A 22,775-nucleotide genomic window follows, 5' to 3' on the forward strand; every position below is an offset into this window, starting at 1 on the left:
AGCAATGATGGTACTCAGTACACAGTACACATATTCGTATAGTAATGATAGGTTTCTCTCGTCATCTTATTATGTACCAAAAAGATATATAGTTATGTTACGTTGCAGTGAAATTTTTGAACCAGCAGAAACTTTCCTTTTGGAAGATATATAACAGTGATGTTATCAGACCGTAAGGTAATTGAAAAAACAATTGTTAAGAATAAGAAGGTGATGAGAGTTGAAGTGTAGTAGATGATTTATGTATATGAAATGGCGGGGCAATCTAATGAACCATGTGGGCTTTGTCTTACAAGGCAGTTGAACAAGATTTAGTAGGTAAAATGTAGTTAGCCTTTATCAAGGGATGCAAGCTAAGGTAAGCTAGCCAAACATGCCTTACATACATCCTTCCTTATCTCTACGTTGTCTCACAACAACAACAACATTAATAAATCTTTCATTAATTTCTTCCTCGCATGAACATCATCAAACTGTTGGCCCAACGCCTAACACCTACCTCTTTCCACCATAACTATTAATCACACGTAAATTCTCAACTTACCAACATATATTCCATTCATCAATTCCCCCTCCAATTCACCTTTAATTTTGCTATACGTTGATGGAAGGAGAAGATCCGCCGCCGCCGTCTCTGCCGCCGGCGTTGTTGCCAAACGACATTAATATCCAAGACCTCTTCTCGTTTCCCTCGACTTCACTAGTGGAGCATAACCCTTCAATAATGTTGAGCCATTTGCCAATTCAGAGCTCTGTTGTTGGGTCTGATAGTATTGACTGGGTTGGGCTTCTCTCCGGTTGCATGGACCAAATGCCGGCGCCGGCGCCGGCTAGGCGGGAAGGTGAAAACTACGTTCAGAAGAATAAAGGGAAGAGGAAGAAATATGTTCCGCCGAGGGTTGCGTTTCATACACGGAGCACTGAGGATATTCTTGATGATGGGTATAAATGGAGAAAATATGGCCAGAAATCTGTCAAAAATAGCACTCATCCCAGGTAATTATTAATAACCTACCATTCTCAAAATTTTTTATTAATAACAAAATAGAATAATATAATTTAATTACTAGATCACTTTTTAGGAGTAGGTCTTTAATTAATTCATATGGGATGTTTGGTAAATAGTTGTTAGCTGATTGAGTTAGTGTGTTTAAGTCTTTAATTAATTCATAGAGTAAATACCACCTATGGTCCCTCGAGTTTGGTGGCATCGCCATCAATGGTCCTTAACTTCCGTAATTACCATCCGTCATCCTCCGAGTTGTGAAAAGTTACCTTCTAGCGTCCTTCCATTACTTCCTCCCGTCTTAGCCGTCAAAATTGAGGGTAATATTGTCATTTGACTTATACGAAAAGAGTTAATACCAGCCAAGGTCCCTCGAGTTTGGTGGTTTGGCCATCTTTAGTCCCAAACTTGGCCAAAAAATTAAAGAAAGTTGGTGCTTTCTCAACTTCCAACTCGAACTCCCTCTTCTCCTATACAATATTAAAGAAAATTTACAAATGTATAGGGGTCGTTTACTTCATTTATCTGTTTTTCCATTTTCAGTTTTCCATTTCTCCAGTTTTCTTTCTCCATTTTTCTAGTTTTCCTTCTCCATTTTTTCAATTTTCCATGTTTCCATTCCTCCATATTTTTATTTCTCTAATTTTCTGATTTTATTAAATACACGCATCCTATATAGCATTTGCACATTTCTACAACAACAACAACAACAATAATAATAATTTAATAATTTAATAATAATAATAATAATAACAATAAATAATAGTAATAATAATAAGAATTTAATAATAATAATAATAATAATAATAATAATAATAATAATAATAATAACAATAACAATAACAATAACAATAAAAATATGAATATAATAATAATAATAATAATAATAATAATAATAATAATAATAATAATAATAATAATAGCATTTGTACATTTCTACAACAACAAAAACAACACCAACAACAACACCAATAACAATAATAATAACAATAATTTAAAAAAATAATAATAACAATAAACAATAATAATAATAATAATAATAATAATAATAATAATAATAATAATAATAATAATAATAATAATCCTTTATATAATAAAGTTATATGATTTGGGAAATAATTAATGCTACAATTAATGCCACAACATCGTTTATTATTATTAAAAAAAAAAAGGCACAACATTTAAAAAATAAAATAGCTATATATTATATAATCATATAAAAAATATACTTTTGAAAAATAAAATACTTATATATTATATAATCATATAAAAAAATGTGTTCAATTAGAGTTTAAATTTACACATACAAAATTTGAAATTTGCTTTCCAAATGTAATTATCTTAGTTATTATTCGTATTGTGAAAAAAAAAAAAAAAAACACAACATTTAAAAAATAAAATAGCTATATATTATATAATAATCATATAAAAAATGTGTTCAATTAGAGTTTAAATTTACACATACAAAATTTGAAATTTTCTTTCCAAATGTAATTATCTTAATTATTATTCTATTGTGAAAATTATAATATAGATGAAATACAATTAAAGAATAAATCAATGTAATTATGTAAATTCTCTCTATAAGTTTATTTGAATATGCACATAATTAGAGATTATATTAACCATACAAAATTTTAATTTTAATTGTAATTTTGTATTCTATAAAAATAATAAATACTTGACCAATGGAAGCTCAAAAATATTATTATATTAAATAATTTAAAATAATTTAGTTTTTCTATTTTTTATTTATATTTATAATAACATAATTTTTCCCGTGCATCGCGCGGGTGAATTACTAGTAATAATTTAATAATAACAATAACAATAATAATAATATGAATATAATAATAATAATAACAATAATAATAATAATAATAATAATAATTTAGTGCTAATAATATAATAATAACAATAACAATAATAATAAGAATTTAATAATAACAATAATAACTTTAAATAATAGTAATAATAATAAGAATTTAATAATAACTATAAATAATAGTAATAATAATACATTTGAAGAAGAGAATATGGAAGAAGGAAAATAATGGAATATGATGCAGCGAAACTTGGGACTAAAGATGGCCAAACCACCAAACTCGAGGGACCTTGACTGGTATTAGCTCTTTTTGTATAAGTCAAATGACAATATTACCCTTCATTTTGACGGCTAAGACGGGAAGAAGTAACGGAAGGACGCTAGAAGGTAACTTTTGACAACTCGGAGGATGACGGATGGTAATTACAGAAGTTAGGGACCATTGATAGCGATGCCACCAAACTCGAGGGACTATAGGTGGTATTTACTCTTAATTCATATTAGCTGATTGCAGAAAGGTGTTTGGCATATTAGCTGATAGCATTACATGCAAAATGACTTTCTCAAAAAGTTGATCAAAAAAAACTATTTTGAGAGCTTTTTGAATTTTAACATTTTGGAGCAATAAGCTGTTACAAACAATTAATTAATTAAACACTCATATTAGTTATTTAACCAAGTTAAAAAATTAATAGTGGTCAAAAAAGTCAAAACTGACGGATAAACTATGGCCTATGTCTAATCTATATTTTGGTTTCTATATGTGCAGTAGCACTCATCCAAGGTAAGTATTAATAACCTTTATAAAAATTCCTAATTTTTTTCTAGATAAATGAAAAAAAAAAAAACAATAATACGGAGTAATAAATTTGGAACTTCAAAGAAAAACACATATATAGTATATGGTATGGATTAATTAATTTAATTATTTACTAGATCATCTTTAGGGGTTTTTCGTTCATGTTATGTGTTTAGAAATCTTGTATCACTTAAGAAAATGTTGTCTTTTTTTGGTTTCTATATTTTGAATATCACTCATACCAGGTATATTAAACAAACTTGAAAATGGTGTAATATCAAACAAACTTTGTAAACTTTATTATTATTATTATTATTATTATTATTATTATTATTATTATTATTATTATTATTATTATTATTATTGAAAGATAATAAGTTTATATATATATATATATATATATATATATATATATATATATATATATATATATATATATATATATATATATATATATATATATATATATATAAAATAGGGTAACACTTGTGTGAGACCCTCTCACGTGTCGAATCTTTGATTGATGGGTCAAATCTTTGATTAATGGGTCAGATCGTTGACCTCATTAATCAAATATCCGACCCGTGAGACGGTCACACACAAGTTTTTGTTTATTTTCAAAAGGCAAGCAAGGTGCTAGACTGAACAGCCCCAACACTTACCAGCCTAAAACGCACAGTTCTTATTTGGTGGCCTGGCTCTGATGCCACTTGTTAGATCATGCAAGCGTTTATCACTATACCAAAAGCTATAACCAGTAGCAAATGCACAACTTTATTTCTTTATCCCAGCTACATTTCCGAGAGGCATGGTGTTAGACTTTGCCCTTCCTAACCATCATTATTATGAAGAGAAATATATATAATGTTATGTATGTTAATGACTGGCATATATGCATGCATGCAGGAGCTACTATCGTTGCACGCACCACACGTGCAATGTGAAGAAACAGATACAGCGACTCTCAAAGGACAAAAGCATTGTGGTGACAACCTACGAAGGCATCCACAACCATCCTTGTGAGAAACTCATGGAGACCTTAACTCCTCTCCTCAAACAACTTCAGTTTCTCTCCAGATTCTAATCCCATCCATGATCCATCCCAACATATATATTAAATATATAAGCACGTACGTACTGCTTAAATTAAATGTACAAAATATAATCCTCGATGGATGATGCTTAATTATATGCTCTGATTGTGTACACAAATTATATTGTCAGTTAATTAAAGAGAAGCATTAGATGTTGACACATGTTTACCTTTATATATTTAAAGTCTGATCCATAATCTAAAGATGACGACACCAGCATGCATTGCATGCATGCATGCAAATGAAAATTAAACATTTGTGGACTTTGATATATAATCGAGTAGACATGTGCACGCATCTGCTTTCTTCATTGTTGTATTGTGTGTGTTGTGTTTATAAATTTGTATAATATAATGTTGTGTGATATGTTACACATTGTTTGTATATATACAAAACTTAAAAAAAGATTATCCCGATAGTGGTAGTGGAGGAAGTGGTAATGACAATTGCGGTTCCTATTCATATATAACCGGTCTCATCGCCATCTTCTTGATTAAAAAAAATTGTTACTTTTAATTGATTGATTTTTAAAAATTGCCCTTAGCTTGGTGTGTTCATGTACATCATTAAACCCCAACTAGAACTAATAAAAGGGTAGTAGCATATTCCCTATAATGCTTTGTTTGGGAAGACTTCTTTTTTGTTTTCTTTTTCTTTATTGGGTGGGGGGGGGGGGGGGGGGGGTCGTGGAAGAAGGGTAATAGCATATTCATACGGTTGAAACCCCTATAATGCTTTGATTGGGAAGTTTTTGTTTTTGTTTTTTTTTTTTGTTGTTTTTTTCAAATGAAAAATTGCACTTTTCGTTCTTAAGTTATACTGTAATGGTAAAATTTGTCTCTAATTATTGATTTCTCACTTTTCGCCCCTAAGTTATCAGTGGCGTTGCATTTTTCAACATTTTATTAGCTTCTTGTGCTCACTTTTTGTCCTTAATGTTTTGTTAGTAAATGGATGAAAAGTGAACAGGACCTCCAACAATTAGACAAAAAGTGCAATAACAATGATAGCTTAGAGACGAAAAGTGAACAAGACCAACAATTAGAGACGAATTTTATAATTATCCTATAACTTAAGAACGAAAAGTGTAATTTTTTTAAATTATAATTTATTTTAAATAATAATTAAACTTTTAAATAAGAATTTAAAAAAAAAAAAAAAAAAAAAAACTCTTAAAGGTCATTTGGCAATCATTATATGTTGAACCATAGTCAATGACTCAATATTACAATGTAGAACACTGTCATACATGCACGTTCATTTGTAATGTATTATAGATTTTTTTTAAAGTTTATTTTTAGTGTATCGTAGGTTATTTTAAGTATACATACTAAAAATGAACTTAGGCTATGTTTGGAAACCCGGAAAATGACTTCTGGAAGTCATTTTCCGAGTTTTTGGTGTTTGGCTACACCTGGAAAATCCAGTCAACGGAAAACATTTTCCGTTGACTAGGGAAAATGAGCCCAATTTGGCGGAAAATGACTTCCGCCAAATTTGGGCGGAAGTCGTTTTCCGCCTTTCTCTTTCGTTATTTTTTTTTTTTTTTTTTTTTTTTTTAAATCTGGCGGAACCCAGTTCCGCCAGAAACCATAGCTATGGTTTCCGGTGAACCCAGTTGGGTTCCGCCGGAAGCCAATTTTTTTTTTTTTTTTTTTTTTTAAATCTGGGTTCCGCCGGAAGCCAATTTTTTTTTTTTTTTTTTTTTTTTGTTTTAAAAATATAAAATGAATTTTTAATTCAAAATAAAATATTTAATTATACTATTCTACTCATTTTTCAGAAAATGAACCAAACACACCAAAACAGTTTTCCAAATGCAACCAAACACTGGAAAAGGAAAATGTTTTCTGAAAAATGACTCATTTTCCAGAAACCATTTTCCAGAAGTCATTTTCCTGCTTTCCAAACGCACCTTATAGTAGGTTAAAAATAAATCTTTAATATATTAAAAAATGAATATTTATGAATGGCCAATTGGTATAATTTGAAGTTGTTTTCTGTTTTTCCATGAATTAAATTTCTAAGCAAGTAATTTTAGGCAATTAAATGTTATTTTTGTCAAGAACAATTTAGTTCAAAAATTAATAAACAAATCAATCTCTCAAGGATTATTATACCTCTTTTTCACCTAGTACGTGATTTCAAAAATAACATTTTCCTATTTGCGTTATTTTTTTTGCGCAGTCTATTTTTATATCACCACCACAACGTATCTCTAAAAGAACTATCAAAGAAACCTCCGTCTATTGATTAAATACCGAAAGCCCATGATAGGGGATCAATACATATAATCATTGTTTCTCGACATTGGGGGAGATAATATACTAGCTTTTAATGGAAGGAATGCCAAGAAATTTCATAAAATTAAAAGATCTTCATTATTTAAATCCACATACTAGTTAGTCTGAACTAGAAGTTCAAAAGTTAATCTATTTGCAATATTAGGAAATAATCTGTCAAATACATCTATTGATCATACCGATCATAAAAGAGTGACTAGGTCACATGTACCTTCCCCAACATGGACCAAATATATCTACCGATACTCCTTGACGCCAGAAGTGTAGGAGACCTATCGGTGAAAAAGATATGAATCATAATACTAGATCTAGTAAAGAAACATTGTCACTCTTGAAATAAGGCTTGAACAATTATGTCCTGCAGACGTTCGTCAAGATGACAAAAAACCCTAATAAAATTTATAAGTGCACCTGTAACACCCCGAAATTTTGAAACTTTTAAAACTTATATAATAAAGGTAAATCCTCATTAAATCCCGAAATCAAACATAAGAGTATGGGGTGTTATGCCACACCTGAGCTAGAGAACTCAGGTGCACAAGCTAACTAACTAAAATCCTCAAATAATGTCAATACGTAAGCATGGCACGCAGGCCGAAAGGGAAACTAGCTACTCTACGCCTCGGATCTCTAGTGCGCTCTGGGATCTACTCATCTGTGCCTGAAAGCCAAATATATCTGTTCAGCGAGCGATGCTGGTAACCCACTCCAACGCGTTGAAATACGATATATATATATATATATATATATATATATATATATATATATATATATATATATATATACGAAAATCATTTTGAAGCAGGAAGATATATACTTAGGAGACTCTAGCTTTAAAACCAAGAATAGACTCAGCAAATAGGGACAAGCACATTAGTCAATGATAAACAGTTAAGTAGAGATAACATCATAAGGAATACGCATCTAAGGTCACGGATTACTTTTCAATTCAAACACATCATCATTCAAGTATCATTCATATCACATAATCATTGATGGCGCCATGGGACCAATCGCATGCCCCGAACATGAGGGTTAATGCTTATAGCATTAACACGGCCCCGCAGCACCCTACCTCAGTACCGTGGTACGAGGGGAGTTGATCGCAACCAACCCTTTGAGAACCGCTGACGAACTCAACGTCGGACCACGATCCGACACACCGCTGACGCGCCCAGTCGGTGGACCGCGATCCCCTTTACAAGGGGGAACTTACGACCCTACACACCGTTGATGCGCACAATGGACCGTAGTGGATCAAGCCCGACACACCGCTGAGCTAAACTCAGTCGGCGGGCGAAGATCCTCGGAGACTACGGCCTTACATACCGATGTCCCATCACTCGGTGGATCGCAGTCAGCCGTAGCCCTACACACCGCCTGATTACTCAGGTCGGTGGACTACAGCCTTCCTCGGCTTGTTGGCCCTACACACCGCCTGGCGCGTCCAGGTCGGTGGGTCATATCACCGAGGTCCATGTGGACCTCCAGTCCTATACATAATCTTTATATACCTGACCGGTCTCTACCAGTCTGGTTAACAGTTGGGATGGTTCTCAGCCCATTCAACTACCCGTATAGTGGACCTCAATCCTATATAATATTCATATACCTGACCGGTCTTAACCGACCTGGTTAACAGTTGAGATGGTTCTCAGCCCATTCAACTGCCCGTATAGCCCACTTTGATCTTAACCAAGTTGGGGTCATGCATCACATAACACACAATAGCACATAATAACAAGTAATAGCACATAGGGAAGGGGGAGACATATAATTAAGCCTACGTGTGATCATTCACATACTAAGAATCGCCCTAAGGGGTTCATACGACTTTCACCTAGGTCGACGGATTACCGATTCAACTAGCATGCAATTCCTAAGACTCTTTTATCCTACGAACGGTACCCGAAACATTAAACTAGACTCAAGCACGACAAACGGGGTCCGTTGGGACACCACGGGGAATGGGGGACATCAAACGGGGAAGCCGGGGTCCGAGGTGGGGCATGGACCAGTGGGTAGCCGGTGGGTGGGGGTCACCCGCCGATGGGCACTGTTCCGGGCAGCGAGTAGCCGGCTGCCCGGTGGCTGCCCGCTGCCGGGCAGTTCCCTTTTGGGCAGCGGGTAGGTGGTGGGTTCCCCCACCCCCACCTACCCCCCACTGACTCATTCATCATAATTTCGTCCCGGGATCCTTTGTGGAACCCGAAACCAGCTTAGACACTTTTAAACGCAATTGATGACACCACATAGACAATTAACGGATCAAAAGCAAGAATCATATAGCACATATCCTATCATGACTTCTAAACATAATCAACATCCGAACATGCGAAATCCCACCCAATTATACCAAGAATAACACAATACGAAATTCCCAATTTTAACCTAGGGCTCTAATCATATTCAAATCAATAAAATCATAGTTCATCTTTTAATTACCAAGACATCAAGATTCATCAATAATATCACATAATCATCAAGAATCTCTTATCATCATCAAGATCACACATAAAATTATCTCACAATTATCAAGAACATATCATCAATATGATAAACGATTTATCAAGACACAAGTATAGAGAGGAGGCCAAAGAAGATAATTATAGCAAGGAAAATAGGTTTTGTTGAGACATGGGTTACCTCTTAGCCTTAATTAATCATCCCTTGGCTATTAAGGTTCTTCCCTAAGATTTCCATCCGTTTTGATCTCCCTAGGCTTGGTAGTGGGGAGTCCCTTGGGAATTCTTGTGTGGTGATATCTATTGTGGTGTGACTTCTAGGTGCCTCCTATGTCCTTATATATATATTTAGGAGTCCTAATTAGGGTCTGAATGGTATGGGTTTACTAATTCTATTCCTTATAGGACTAAGGACTTGTTTTAGGGATAAGGGTCCATGGTCCATGGTGGACCATATTAATTAATTAAAGAGAATCATAACCATAATCTGAATAGTAAAGGTATACTTTCTTTATTCCTAATAGATGTGTAGGCCTAGGATTCCTAATTAGGATCTGATTAGTAAAATGTTGACTTTCTTTATTTCTAATGGGCTTATAACTCTAGTGTAGGCAATGGTCCACGATCCGTGGTGGACCATATTAATTAATTAAAGGGATTTCTAATCAAATTAAATTCTTTTTAATTATTATTAATGGAATTAATTAAATAATTAATTCGGGTTTAAAGGCCGTAACACGGGGTGTTACAGCACCAAACAAACGTAATACTAGGGATGTAGAACGACCAGATCAAAATATCTTTGGGAAATGTCTAGAATCTGGTTATTTTAGAAAATTGCCATTATCTTTTACAAATATGGGAGACATTTATAAAAAGGTTATAGTTGTCGATAACACAATTGCCATTACAAATTGCTCGTTGATAATCTGGATCCAGAGTTAGGCACCGGAAGTGTCATGACTATTTAACATATAAAGGAGCAATTAAGGCATAGCTCGACTCGCTAAAATGAATAAATTCTCTTTATAACATTACACTGTTGAGCGTTAACCCTGAAGGTTACAAATGGGTGTGTGCATGAAAGAGAAATAAGAATAACGAAGTGATAAGATATGAAGCGAGTTTGTAGCCTATGGGTTCACGCGGAGACCCTTAATTGATTTTAATCAAATATACTCTCTCACGGTAAATGGCATCAAGTTCCACTACATAATACAATTGGTAGAATAATAAATTTAGATATGCAGTTAAATTTATTTTGAGAAATCCCGGATGGATTTATAATTCTCGAAATGAGGATTTATTTAGTATTATTATGTGCCATTATTTACTCTTTAAAGAGTTGTGAATGGGGTTAACTCATGTAGAAGGAATAATATGTACCATTATGTGCTCAATAAAGAGTTGATAAATGGACTTATTTATTATCTCAGTCAATATTGATAGTATAAGCATCAATGAAATATCTAAAGAGCTTGATGATATCAGTTCATGTCTAAAGACAGAGTTTTTGAAACAAAAGCTTGGGAAAGCTAAGTTTTATCTCGACTTGAAGATCGAGTTTTTCCTTTGAATTTCATTCATTTATCTATATGGTTAAGTATCATGGTTTTGTCGAGCTATAGGTTGCCTAATAATCTCTTGAAGTAGATAAGGAACCGTTTAGACTCGGTAAGAATACCTTAACAGTCTTTTACTTCATTTGCCGTTAGAACATCGTTTAGAACCAGAAGTTCCATAAGACATGATATTTGCGATAAAATAATTGCTAGCAACATCTAGGACTCCTCCTACAATGAAATATTGGAATAATGTTTAATATATATTCCGAGTTACAAAAGAGTTTGGCATTTATATGAGAAACAAATGTAAGACTTTGATAGGCAGTTTGGGTATTGGCCATTATATATGTTTGATCCCCGTGATGCCAAAATTTCAAACTGGTTAAATAATAAATTACCACCAATGTCCCAAATGAGGACAATAACACTTGAGTTGCACAAATAATAATGACTATGTTAAAAGAATATTTGACAAAGCATATATAGTGTCAAAATTCAACCAATACGAGCTCCAGAAGAGTCTCAAAATTATTGTGCAAGATATTCACTCTAGTGACAATCTAGAAGATTTGACTAATCCATTTCTAAAATTTTGGATATATATTTTATCATGTAGAACTTGAAGATTGTTATCTTCAGGAAAAACGAGAAGTACATTTACTCGAATCAATCCGGAAGATTGGACGTAAAATCCTGAAGATTAAGTCATAAAAAACTAACAGTTGCTCACTATTTGCAACACAACAGGAAGTACGTTTACTCGAATCAATCGGAAGATTGGACGTAAAATCCTGAAGATTAAGTCATAAAAGACTAACAGTTGCACACTATTTGCAACACATAAATACATAAATATCATGTACTCTTTTCCTCACCAGTTTTCTCCCATTGGGTTTTCTAGTGTGGTTTTTAACGATGCATGAGTATGATATAATAATGTAAATGGAAAAATGTTGCAAAATAATTGCTTCAGTAGACAAGCTCTAAAATCCTGAAGATTATGTCGATTATGCCTTGAAGGCTCATGGTTGTACTCTTTTTCCTTAACTAAGTTTTTCCCACATGGTTATCTTAAGTTAAGGTTTTTAACGATGTGACCAATACAATATATGTTTTTACATATATCATGTACTCTTTTCTTCAACTAGGTTTATCCCACGTGATTTTCCTATTGAAGTTTTTAACGAGCCATGCATGAATGTATTCTATTCTATCCATATACCTGTACTTGTTTAGATTTTTCCCACGGGGTTTTCCTAACAAGTTTTTAACGAGGCAAGGTCATAGACAAATAATGTCCAAGGGGGAGTGTTATAAATATATCATTATGTGGACATTATTATAGATTGTATAACAGTTGTAACGGTTTCTGTATTTATGTTTCCATTATATCTTCCGTTACGTTCGTATTCTATATATAGAGGTGTTGTGGTTGTATGATGACAGACAGATGAATGAATAAGAGATTCCCCTTTTATTCATTTTCTCTCTATTCTGTTTTCCTTTTAACAGTTTGGCATTACTTGAAAACATAACAATTAAATTTTTGGACAACTATTCAAGCATTTAGTTGGTAGTTGGTTTAAACTTCCCAAAGAATTTTTTAAAATTTCAAATATACCCATAACAGAGTTAATGCCATATGGAGTCCCAAGTATATTGATTTTGCCACGTTTAGTTCTAAACTTTTAAATTGACCAGTTGTGGTCCTTTCGACTTTCAAATTGTTACCATCCATGGTCCAAGTAAACCATTTATGGTCCTTCAACTTTCAGAATGTGACTAGCTGTGGTCCTCCTAGAAGGACCACATCTAGGTTAAAATTTGATAGTTGAAACATTGCTGGTTAACTTGGACCACAGATGGTAACAATTTGAAAGTCAAAGAACCACATGTGGTCAATTTGAAAATTTAGGACTAAACATGACAAAATCACTGTACTCGTCAGACTCCAGATGGTATTAACTCCCCTTAACATATGCAAACAATAAAGTTATCCTACACAATTGGCTATGAATTTCCGAAAAATAGGTTTAGATAGATCGTAACCAAGACGAACACAAATGGTGACTCCAAAAAATATGCTTAAATAAACGGAGCATAGAGATTAGAGAGGAAGGCAATTTATATCATGTATCAGGATCCAAATAGCATTATAGATTTATAGATCATGAATTGAAGTAACGAGATACAAAATTAACACTCGAAAGCTACAAAATTTCATAACACAAAACACAAAAAATCACAAGACAAGACATATAACACAGCATTATGGACCCAACAACTAGATTGAAAAGACGGTACAGAATTCATACTCGTAAGTTACATAATTTCATAACACAATACACAAAAAATCATAATACAAGACACATACATGGATACACATTATTTTTCAAATTTGATTTAAGTACGAAGTACATAATTGTGTTTATAGGCACAAAATTTCACAACACGAGTGCAAGACACAAAAATTAATAACATAAGACACAATTACTAATTTGTTTCAGGTACAAAATTCATACTCATAAGGTACAAAACTTCATAACGTAAGACACAAAAAGTGATAACACAAAACACAAACACATGAACCAGGGTCCATAGTGCAGTATGAACCATGATCCATGGTATAACGATTGAGAGAGGAAAACATGGAAGAACCAAAAAAAAACTCTCCGAAACTCCTTTTTACGTATAAAGAATGCTTTATAAACTCTCCGGAACTTCTTTTTACTTCTTTTGACGCCAAAGGTTCTAACTTCTAACTATCAAACAGTTTCTTAATTTCAAAAGTCTTCCTTGGTTAAAACCTGCTTATCATTAATATAAAGATGAACTTCAATTCCCATTGAATGCGCCAAATAGAGCCTTAAATCACACATTTTTTTATCTCTTATTATTTTAATTTCTAGTTCATTATTGTGTTGGATTGATTTATAAACCAAACTACCAGAATTGCAATTTCTCTTACCTGCCGCTTTCATTCATATTGATCACTTGGGATTACATAATTTATGAACAAACGATTACTAACCACACTAGAAATAAACCATACATTTTCATACACTACTTCATACATACATGGCTAGATTAGCCAACCTGTATATGGTCTACTGCATTGTAGATGGCTGATTTGTTACAGGAGGTGTGGGAGTGGCTCGCTTAGCTATTATGGTTTGCAGTTGTGGCGAGATTGCGGTGGGTGATCTTGCAGCTTGAGCTTGCTGCACTGGCCGGATTATGTATTGGTTCAGAGCATCAGAATAGGCTTGTCCCGATAGGCTTCCACGCATGCGCCCGGTTGGGCGCCAGTTTTGATCCCCTGACAGTAAATCCACTGGTGCGGCATGGCCTCCTCCTATATTTCCAACCCTCATTTGGTCATTTGCCAATGATTCCCGGGATGCTGCATTAGGGTTCATGGAAAGAGGAGGTAGAGTTGGAGACAGTTGAATGGGTTTTGCCACTTGGGCAGTGCGCAGGGCAGCTTCCCTCGACTTATTATTATGTTGGCTGTTAACGACGCCTCTTGCCTGACCACTGGCTTGGAAAGGACTTCGAGAGAAACTAGCCGGAGATGGTTGAGCAATACCTTGGGGTTGACTCGTGGCGTGAAGTGTCTGCCAATTAGTGTTTGATCGTTCAGTTGTAAATCCCGAGGGTGCTCTGAAAGGTTGACCAGAACCGGGTGGGTGAGCCGGGCGAACAGAACCAGAAGAATACCCCGGCTGCCAGCATTCCAACATAGAAATCAAATGAGAAAGAGCCATATATAACCATACTATACTGAAATATTATCATGCAATGAAAAAGGAACGCGAGCCCAAACAGCCTCCTCCTTCGTCAAGATAGCTAAGGATACGAACTTGTAACCACAAGTTTACAAGTTCGAATCCCAACCCTCTTGGTTTGAGCCAGTCAGCTATGGGAAACCTAGGCTGAGTAGTGGCTGTGGGTTTCTCTCGTCACCCAAAAGAACTGAATAGAACTAGTAACCGAGAAACTTACTGGCATGCTTGTTGACGTTGATGACGGTATTTGTGATGCTTGGTGCATATTTGAATTCGATCTCAAGAACTGTTGCTGCCTTACATGGCTACTATGAACTGTGTCAATATTCATCATCGATGCGACAGGAGAATGCTGAGAAGCTGGCGTGGGACTACTATTTACTGGTCTCTGTTGAGGCACGGAATAGGGCACCTGGGCAGGAAGGGCCTGAACTGCAACTGGTATTCTACCTACTGCATGCCTAACTGCTGATTGGTTGGCAGCCGAATTTGCGAATTGGTACTGTTGTGCCGGCATAGTATTGGGAGAAGAAACTCCACCTTGCCCCATGACACACGCTGGAATATGATCATCAATTATAATTGGCGGTGGCATCGAACTTGTTGGAGTGGGCTCAGAAGCACCGCCAATATGTATATTTAACATAGAGCTAGATGTCCCCGATCCATACGTGGAGCGAAGAACTCTTGACCAGAAATCCTCACTTGGATTATTAGTATCAGGTGGTTGATTTTGGCAGGTGGCCAAGGAAGAAGCTATATGGTCTCCAGTCATTCCCGCACCCACCACATATGTTGCATCATCTATATCTGTAAGATTCGGCTGCAAAGTTTTATCCTTTGAAAAATCGGTGGGTTTATCTGGTGGCCTCTGATCGTCATCATCGGGTTCTATGATTGCCTTCCATGAACCATCCGAAGAGATGATCACATCATTGATGTTCTCCCCAACTTCTTGCAAAACCTATGAGAGAAAATTTGTTACCACAGAGAAGAAAACGCGCCAAGCAAAAACATAGATGGATATAATTTTACTTGCCTTGGCCATATCTTGATCAATGCGGATTTCAGGGAAGCAGGCATGTTGATTACAATGAGGACAACGCCATGATGGTCTTCTTGTATTCATGTCGAGATAATTCTCATAATCAAAACACTGTTGGTGAAATAAGCAAAGCATTCTGGGTTAGCTCATAATGCTTTCTTGCTTCATCAAACTAATTCCTTTTGTCATAAATAAAATATAAAAAATGAAAACAACAAAATAGCCAAAATAACCTAAAGACGGACTGCACATATAAGCATTTTCCAACCCAACAGGATAAAATATAAGCATCGTATACATGATATCTTTCGGGTTTATGTTAATATTAATACACATTTTACAGCAATTACCTGGAGATGTTTACATGAAATGCCTTTAACAGGAGTCTTGATGCGTTTGAAGCTATAAAATCAAAGACAAAGCTATCAGCAGAATGTTTATATATTGTTCAAAACTAAGACTCTTCTCTTTACAGTAGAAACTAGAAAGTGAAGATATATATACTGAAAATACCCAAAACTTCAGTTAATCGTTACAAAAATATACACATAACAACAATGATAAGCTGTTTAATCTTAAGTGCTATGTAAGAGCGTGAAGAAGCAACGGAGGAGAATAGCAAACCTTATGGGGCAATTCAAGGATATTCTTGATGGCCCTTCTATTAACTCACAGTCTACATTAGTGGAAATAACCAAAATCATTAGTACTACTTTTTCAATTCTGTTGGAGCATAATAAGAAATGTGTGTGTTGTATAGGACTGATGAAATACACGCATTTCCAACTAGTATAATGGATCATAGATACATAGAAATGCTCATAGCTAAAAGTTTCGGTGCATCATAGGTGTGTATCAATCAAAATATATGTTATGTGCTATTGCTCTTCTTTCAAATAAACAAACCCATCACCCATTGGCCATGATATCCAAGTATAGTCGTATAGATAACCATAAAAAATATTTTATGCATACCTGGATCAACTGAAGCAGATGCGGGTTGCACATAATCTGGAAGTGCAGCGGAGTCTGGGGTTGACATCATACTCATAGAGGCGATGACAACAATGTAACTTCCTTCACAATAATTAGTAAATAGTAAGCCTTTTAACAATTCAACAACATTAACAACAAGTCAGATATTGCAGGAAAGTTTTTCTGAGCCCACCATTAAACTCGCCCACAACTTGAAGAAGATTGACTCCGTTGTTAAGCATACTTGACAAAGGTGTTGGAATTTGAGGTCCGGTATCCTAGAAAAGACAAACAATAAATAAAATAAAATAAAAAAGGAAATACAACTTTTCAGAAATTGCACTGCCAATAGAGATTACTTATATGCTTATAACAATGCTTCGTGGAATCGTGGTCAATGCAACATACCATTGACAGATTGTTTCGGTTTGGAACTCCATTCCCATTGAGGAGAAAGCTGCAAAAACGAAACAAGAAAGACTGTCAGAGCAGAGTCACATAATACGATATTCTATAAGAGAATCACTAACAGAGTATGCAATTAGTCAGAAAGAATATGGAGAAGGGTTTCGTACTTCACATTAGGGGGTGTTATGAGACATGATGATGTCTCTATAGTATCTAAATGAGCAACAAGTAATCTCTGCAAGCAAAAAGGGAAAAAGAATATGAGCTGCAACCCAAATGTCAGTATGTTTCACATTTAATCACTTTTTCAAACAAATAATGAGAAGTGGAGAAAAGAAACTCATATGATATCTAAACAAATGCAACTACTGAAATGATAGAATTAGCTATTCCTCTCCTCGCGGGGAACATGGATACTTATTATAAGGGAAAGCACCTAGACTAAATCAAGAATTATTTCACAAACTCATTTGAGATATTACAAATTTAATCATGATTTCAAATCTATGGAGGAGGTGCATACTATTTCAGCTTCTGGAGAAGATTTCGTGTTCTCCGATATGTGAAAGTCATACACCAATGTACCAAATCCAGGCTACAATTTGGAAAAGTAAAAATTGCATTAGTTCAAACTGATTGAACCAACACCACGGGGTGGGGTTGGATTAAACAAAGCGAAAAAAGAAACACATGAAAACACAATATAAATACCTTCATTTCCAAAAAGGCAAGTATGTGGCCCATCCTCATTTTTGGAAAGAATCTGTCCGTACAAAATTTCTTCAGTAACATTGTACAGAAAAAACCACTCATCACAGATAAGCACATTTTTAGTATAGCATCACAACTCAGAAGAAAAGGAAAAAGACAACATTCTTTGCTAAAGCAAATCCTGTTAATCTAACTATCAGAATTCAGTAGCAATTACAAAATTTATCTATGAGCTCAATGAGTTATCAAAAATTATTGCAATTCAAATATTTAGAAACAATGTAACACATTCAAGCTATAACACAAGAAAAGAGTGGCAAAATTCCTGCCTTGACATGATTCTTGAGATCATGGATGAAGAACCAGTACATGCACTTTCGAAATCTGTTGTGCTGCAGAAGTAGCTAGATATCTGCAGATGTAAATAAAAATAAAACAAAGTAAAACAAAAGGGGAACACTTTATAATATGAGATAGAGAAACATACGAATTAGAAAAATTAGTTTTAAAAAAATAAAATTCATTAACCTCATTTGCAAGACAGTGAAGCTCTTTGGAATCTCTGTCCAAGAACCACCCACTACTGCAAGCATTCTACAAATAGGAACCAGTTCAAAGGAGTTGAAGAGATAGTTGGCTAGTGTTGACAAGAAGTCCAACTAATGTTACAATTAAGAATCAACATCTCAAAGTCAGACAACATTAGCAGGATTTCAAACCAAGAGTGTAATTGAGAATGAACATCCCAAGTGACATTTAAGATACCAAAAGTTAAGAAGATCTGAATGCACATGGATAAAGTTTTCAACTTTCCTAGCTAGCTTTGTTTACATATTCTCCAATTTTTCAGTATGTAATAACCAGTCCAAACATGAAATTATCATCAATTAGATAAACAAAATACTTTATTTAACATATAAATAGGATGTTGTTTACTTTCAAGATCCCGGACGGTACTGGTCATTTTATCAAGTGGGAATGCTATTTCTGGTTAGTGCAAGAAGAGTCACGCTTCTCCATTAAGAATTCATTTATGTTATCCAGTATCCAGCAGAGACTTTAGCCAGCATAGGCATTTTTGTATCAAGGCTGGATCACTGCTCAGTTGCTCTAATAATAGTAGCAAGCAAATAACATGAAACCTTATTTCTTAGATATTGGCACTTTACCCAACAATTTCACCTTTGAAGCCATCGGTATTGGTAACTAGCTTTCTATTGCTAGTTTATGAAGACAAAAACAGTCAACAAGACAAAGTCACTCAACGCAATGCTAGCAGCTAGATCAAAATTATCTTGTGCATGTGATATCTACAAATATCCTATTTTTCTTGTCTGCAATTCTCCATGTAGTCCCTGTTCTACAACCTTTCATATCCTGGAGAAGACAACCTCATGAATACCATATAGTTAGGTAAAAACCTGGAAGACCTCCACTTGGGTAGAACTTCAAGCAATAGAACAGGCAGCCAAAGCTATTTTATTTACTAGTGTGATAAGAGTCAAAGGATTAGGCAGTCTGTCAAGTTGATAAAATGAAGTACAAAAGACAGACCATATCTTGCACGTACAGGTCATGGCAGGCAAAAAAAATGAAAAGAGCATTGATTACTGAATCTTGTCATCTGGAAGTAAGATTTAACTGGTATTTAGGAATTACTTTAGCAGAAAGCATTAGAACCATAACAGCTGCTAGCGCATATGGCTCATTTCTGTGACAACACACCTGTAATCATGGGTCATTTGGAGATAAAAAGATATTACATTTCATAATGGGTTCAATTTTGTGCAAACATGACAATATAAAAATGAAACATTACGATTAAAATAAAGTTCCTCATAGACAAAAATTTAAGAGAAATAATGTACATGGATATTAGTATTAAGCTTCTACTACGGAAGTTCAGCCAATGGGTGCAGTGAAGTTTTCAATTGGAAGGCAGAGGCATTATGTATTCATCAACTTTTTATAGAATTTTGAGAATGAAGGGAGCATTTATGAGAATTGAGAAGAAAGGATTTCCACAGAGTTTTATTTTCAAGGTATTATTGATAGAATTTATGAGTCCTTTCTCATTTATTTTTTTCTTCCATTTTCAACTTGACGAGTTTAAATGGGAAACTCCAAAATCAGAAAATAACAAGTCCTTGCAAGACAATTCCATAAAGTAAGATAAAGACCACAACTTTAACTTCCATTCAAAGGTACCTGTTTCAACAGTAAAGGCAAATCTGGAGCTTTAGTTGGAACCTCATGGCTTGCAATAGCATCATCGATACCCCTGTAATTACCAAATTTCCAGTCAGTAACACCAAATGGGAGCGAATTAAAAATTCAGCAGAATGACCGTTTCTTGCTTCTGGGAATTGCATAGTAGGTGTGATCCTCTATCTTATTTAAGAATTCACTATCATATCATACTATATATATTATCAAGAATTAAGCTTCATGTTCTTCAATTCAGAAGGTGTGAAGGACCTAATCAACATAATGTGTTTTACATACAAGCTCATATAAACCTCATATTCATCAAAATACTCATTAAACTGCCTAGTACCCACTAACCCACGTCTTGGTCATATATAGATATGTGCTTCACATGAACAAATTAAAATTTTTAGCAGGTTTGAAAATTCTCTTTCTAAAATTTTATATAAGTAAATATGTATTGACAGAACTCAGAAGTGACAAAGAGGGAAAACCCCCAAAAACAAATCAAAAATCAAAATCCGTGGTACACAGTTAACATCAAAGTATAGAAGATCCCAATCGAGTATTAGAAACAGAAGAAGCGTGCTCTTGTACAGAAAATTAGAAAAAAAGTGGATACTTGGAGAGAGATATGCAGAGCTTGTAGAACTCTACGACGTCGTTTAGCGGCTGGTTGCATGCGAGTTTAGCTAGCCGATCAGCGATGGCTGATATGCTGCACGGGTTCACACACGGTAGCTTTGCAGCATTGCCTCCACCGCCGCTGGCGTAGGCTCCCGGCGTCAGTGACAACGGATGATTTACCGCCGTTCCGGCCATTTTCCGAGCAACACAGTGGTGTTTGTTTGGAGTTTGTGGAGTGTTTACTTTACTGTTTAGAGGAAAAAGTAGAGCAGGATGCACGTAAAGAAGCTGTCCTAAACGCTTAATACCTTTTAAGACTATAATCTAAGTAACAAAGAAAGGGGTGGGGATGAAAGGAGAAATCTTTTGCCTAAAATGGATCATTTATAACGTAATACAGTGAATGATAAGTTGGGACAAGAATATTTACCGAAATAAAAATAAAAAAAAAAAAAAAAAATCAATGTGTGCTTGGCGTGTGGGGATGTCTGTAACTATTCATTGGAATATGCATAAGGCATAACCTGTTAGCTAACGCAACTTTCAATAAACCATTCGTATTCGTGTTTGATAAATATTTATTTGTATTCGTTTATTAAGGTAAATAAATATAAATAAACAAATTTTAAAGCTCGTTTAATAAATGAACAGAGTCTGAATATTTATATATATGTTCGTTTGTTAAGAGCTCGTGAATGCGTTTGTTACTGTTTGTTTAATTATGTTTATAAACATGCTCGTTTAGTATTTGTTTAATAATTTTCATGAATATCCTCATTTAGTGTTCGTTTAAGATTATTTACAAACATGCTTATTGAAGTGTAATTTTTTTTTTTGAGCATCTCTAACCGGGCGTCAAAGCACCAAATTTGGAGGAAAAAAATGGTGGAGTAGTGCTCCAACCAAGGCAGTCATTGCACCAAACTTTTGGTGCAGCATGAATAGTGTTGCGCCATATTTAGCACTGCACTATTCATCTACGCCATTGTTGGTGTGGATTTGTTTTCTCCATTTTGCCGTTGCTATGTACTTAATCTTTTTTTATAATTCCTTTTGTATCTTTATATACACATATATATAGAGTTGCACTCAGATGCAAATGAAGTGCCCAGGAAGGAAATGTGAATCAATCAGCGTGCGACACGTGTCCAGATCTAATAGATTAAAAAAAATGTGGTGGCATTTTCGTAAATAATTGAACATCAAAGTGCAAGTAAAATATATTATAGGTGCAAGTAAAATTTACACTGATCATCAATACGAAGTGCACCTATAGTTATAAGTAGTTGCACCTATAGGTATAAGTAGTTGCACCTATAGTTATAAGTAGGTGTACCCAGGTGAATGAATGGTTGCGGGAAGTGAATGTTAACAAGACAAAATTACATGCACTTATAGGTGAAAGTAGGTGCACCTATAGTTATAAGTAGTTGCACATATAGTTATAATTAGTTGCACCTATAGTTATAAGTAGGTGCACCCAGGTGAATGAATGGGTGCGGGAAGTGAATGTTAACAAGACAAAATTACATGCACTAATAAGTGAAAATAGTTGCACCTATAGTTATAAGTAGTTGCACCTATAGTTATAAATAGGTGCACTTGGGTGAATGAATGGTTGCGGGAAGTGAATGTTAACAAGGCAAAATTACATGCACTTATAGGTGAAAGTAGGTGCACTTGTAAGTGATTTTACTTGCACTTCGATGTTCAATTATTTACGAAAATGCCACCGTATTTTTTTTTAATCTGTTAGATTTGGACACGTGTCGCGCGCGGATTTGTTCGCATTTCCCTCCTGGGCACTTATTCGCACCTGAGTGCATCCCTCTCTCTCTCTCTCTCTCTCTATATATATATATATATATATACATATATATATATATATATATATATATATATATATATTGTTAAATATTTAAACATAAATTGTATATTATCAAAAAAAATATATCA

At 34.5% G+C, this 22,775-nt stretch overlaps 2 protein-coding genes across 2 annotated transcripts; one reads left to right on the forward strand and one right to left on the reverse strand.

The window, feature by feature from the left end:
• Positions 1-392: 392 nt before the first annotated feature.
• LOC109157077 (probable WRKY transcription factor 43) lies at positions 393-5,090 on the forward strand. The gene is made up of 2 exons (XM_019304956.1): positions 393-996; positions 4,537-5,090. The coding sequence occupies exons 1-2, from the start codon at positions 605-607 to the stop codon at positions 4,712-4,714; spliced, it is 570 nt and encodes a 189-aa protein (XP_019160501.1). The 5' UTR covers positions 393-604; the 3' UTR covers positions 4,715-5,090.
• An 8,911-nt stretch (positions 5,091-14,001) lies between these two features.
• On the reverse strand, positions 14,002-21,106 carry LOC109157143 (E4 SUMO-protein ligase PIAL2-like). Its single transcript, XM_019305040.1, has 16 exons — positions 20,815-21,106; positions 20,193-20,265; positions 19,644-19,709; positions 18,513-18,578; positions 18,314-18,396; positions 17,985-18,036; positions 17,797-17,868; positions 17,441-17,508; positions 17,274-17,322; positions 17,059-17,143; positions 16,866-16,967; positions 16,515-16,566; positions 16,241-16,292; positions 15,885-16,001; positions 15,063-15,809; positions 14,002-14,782 (listed from the first exon to the last, which is right to left on the reverse strand). Exons 1-16 carry the CDS (start codon positions 21,012-21,014, stop codon positions 14,165-14,167), a joined length of 2,502 nt encoding a protein of 833 aa, XP_019160585.1. The 5' UTR covers positions 21,015-21,106; the 3' UTR covers positions 14,002-14,164.
• Between the last annotated feature and the right edge of the window lie 1,669 nt (positions 21,107-22,775).

This window comes from Ipomoea nil, unplaced genomic scaffold, assembly GCF_001879475.1.
Source record: "Ipomoea nil cultivar Tokyo-kokei standard unplaced genomic scaffold, Asagao_1.1 scaffold2761, whole genome shotgun sequence".
In the NCBI taxonomy this organism is placed as follows: Eukaryota; Viridiplantae; Streptophyta; class Magnoliopsida; order Solanales; family Convolvulaceae; genus Ipomoea; species Ipomoea nil.

Coding starts and splice junctions, on each gene's coding strand:
- LOC109157077 (XM_019304956.1), top strand. CDS start 605: ATGGAAGGAGAAGATCCGCCGCCGCCGTCTCTGCCGCCGGCGTTGTTG. Junction 997..4,536: donor AAAAATAGCACTCATCCCAG/GTAATTATTAAT, acceptor GCATGCATGCAG/GAGCTACTATCGTTGCACGC.
- LOC109157143 (XM_019305040.1), bottom strand. CDS start 21,014: ATGGCCGGAACGGCGGTAAATCATCCGTTGTCACTGACGCCGGGAGCC. Junction 17,869..17,984: donor TTGCCTTTTTGGAAATGAAG/GTATTTATATTG, acceptor TCCAAATTGTAG/CCTGGATTTGGTACATTGGT. Junction 17,144..17,273: donor ACCGAAACAATCTGTCAATG/GTATGTTGCATT, acceptor TGTCTTTTCTAG/GATACCGGACCTCAAATTCC.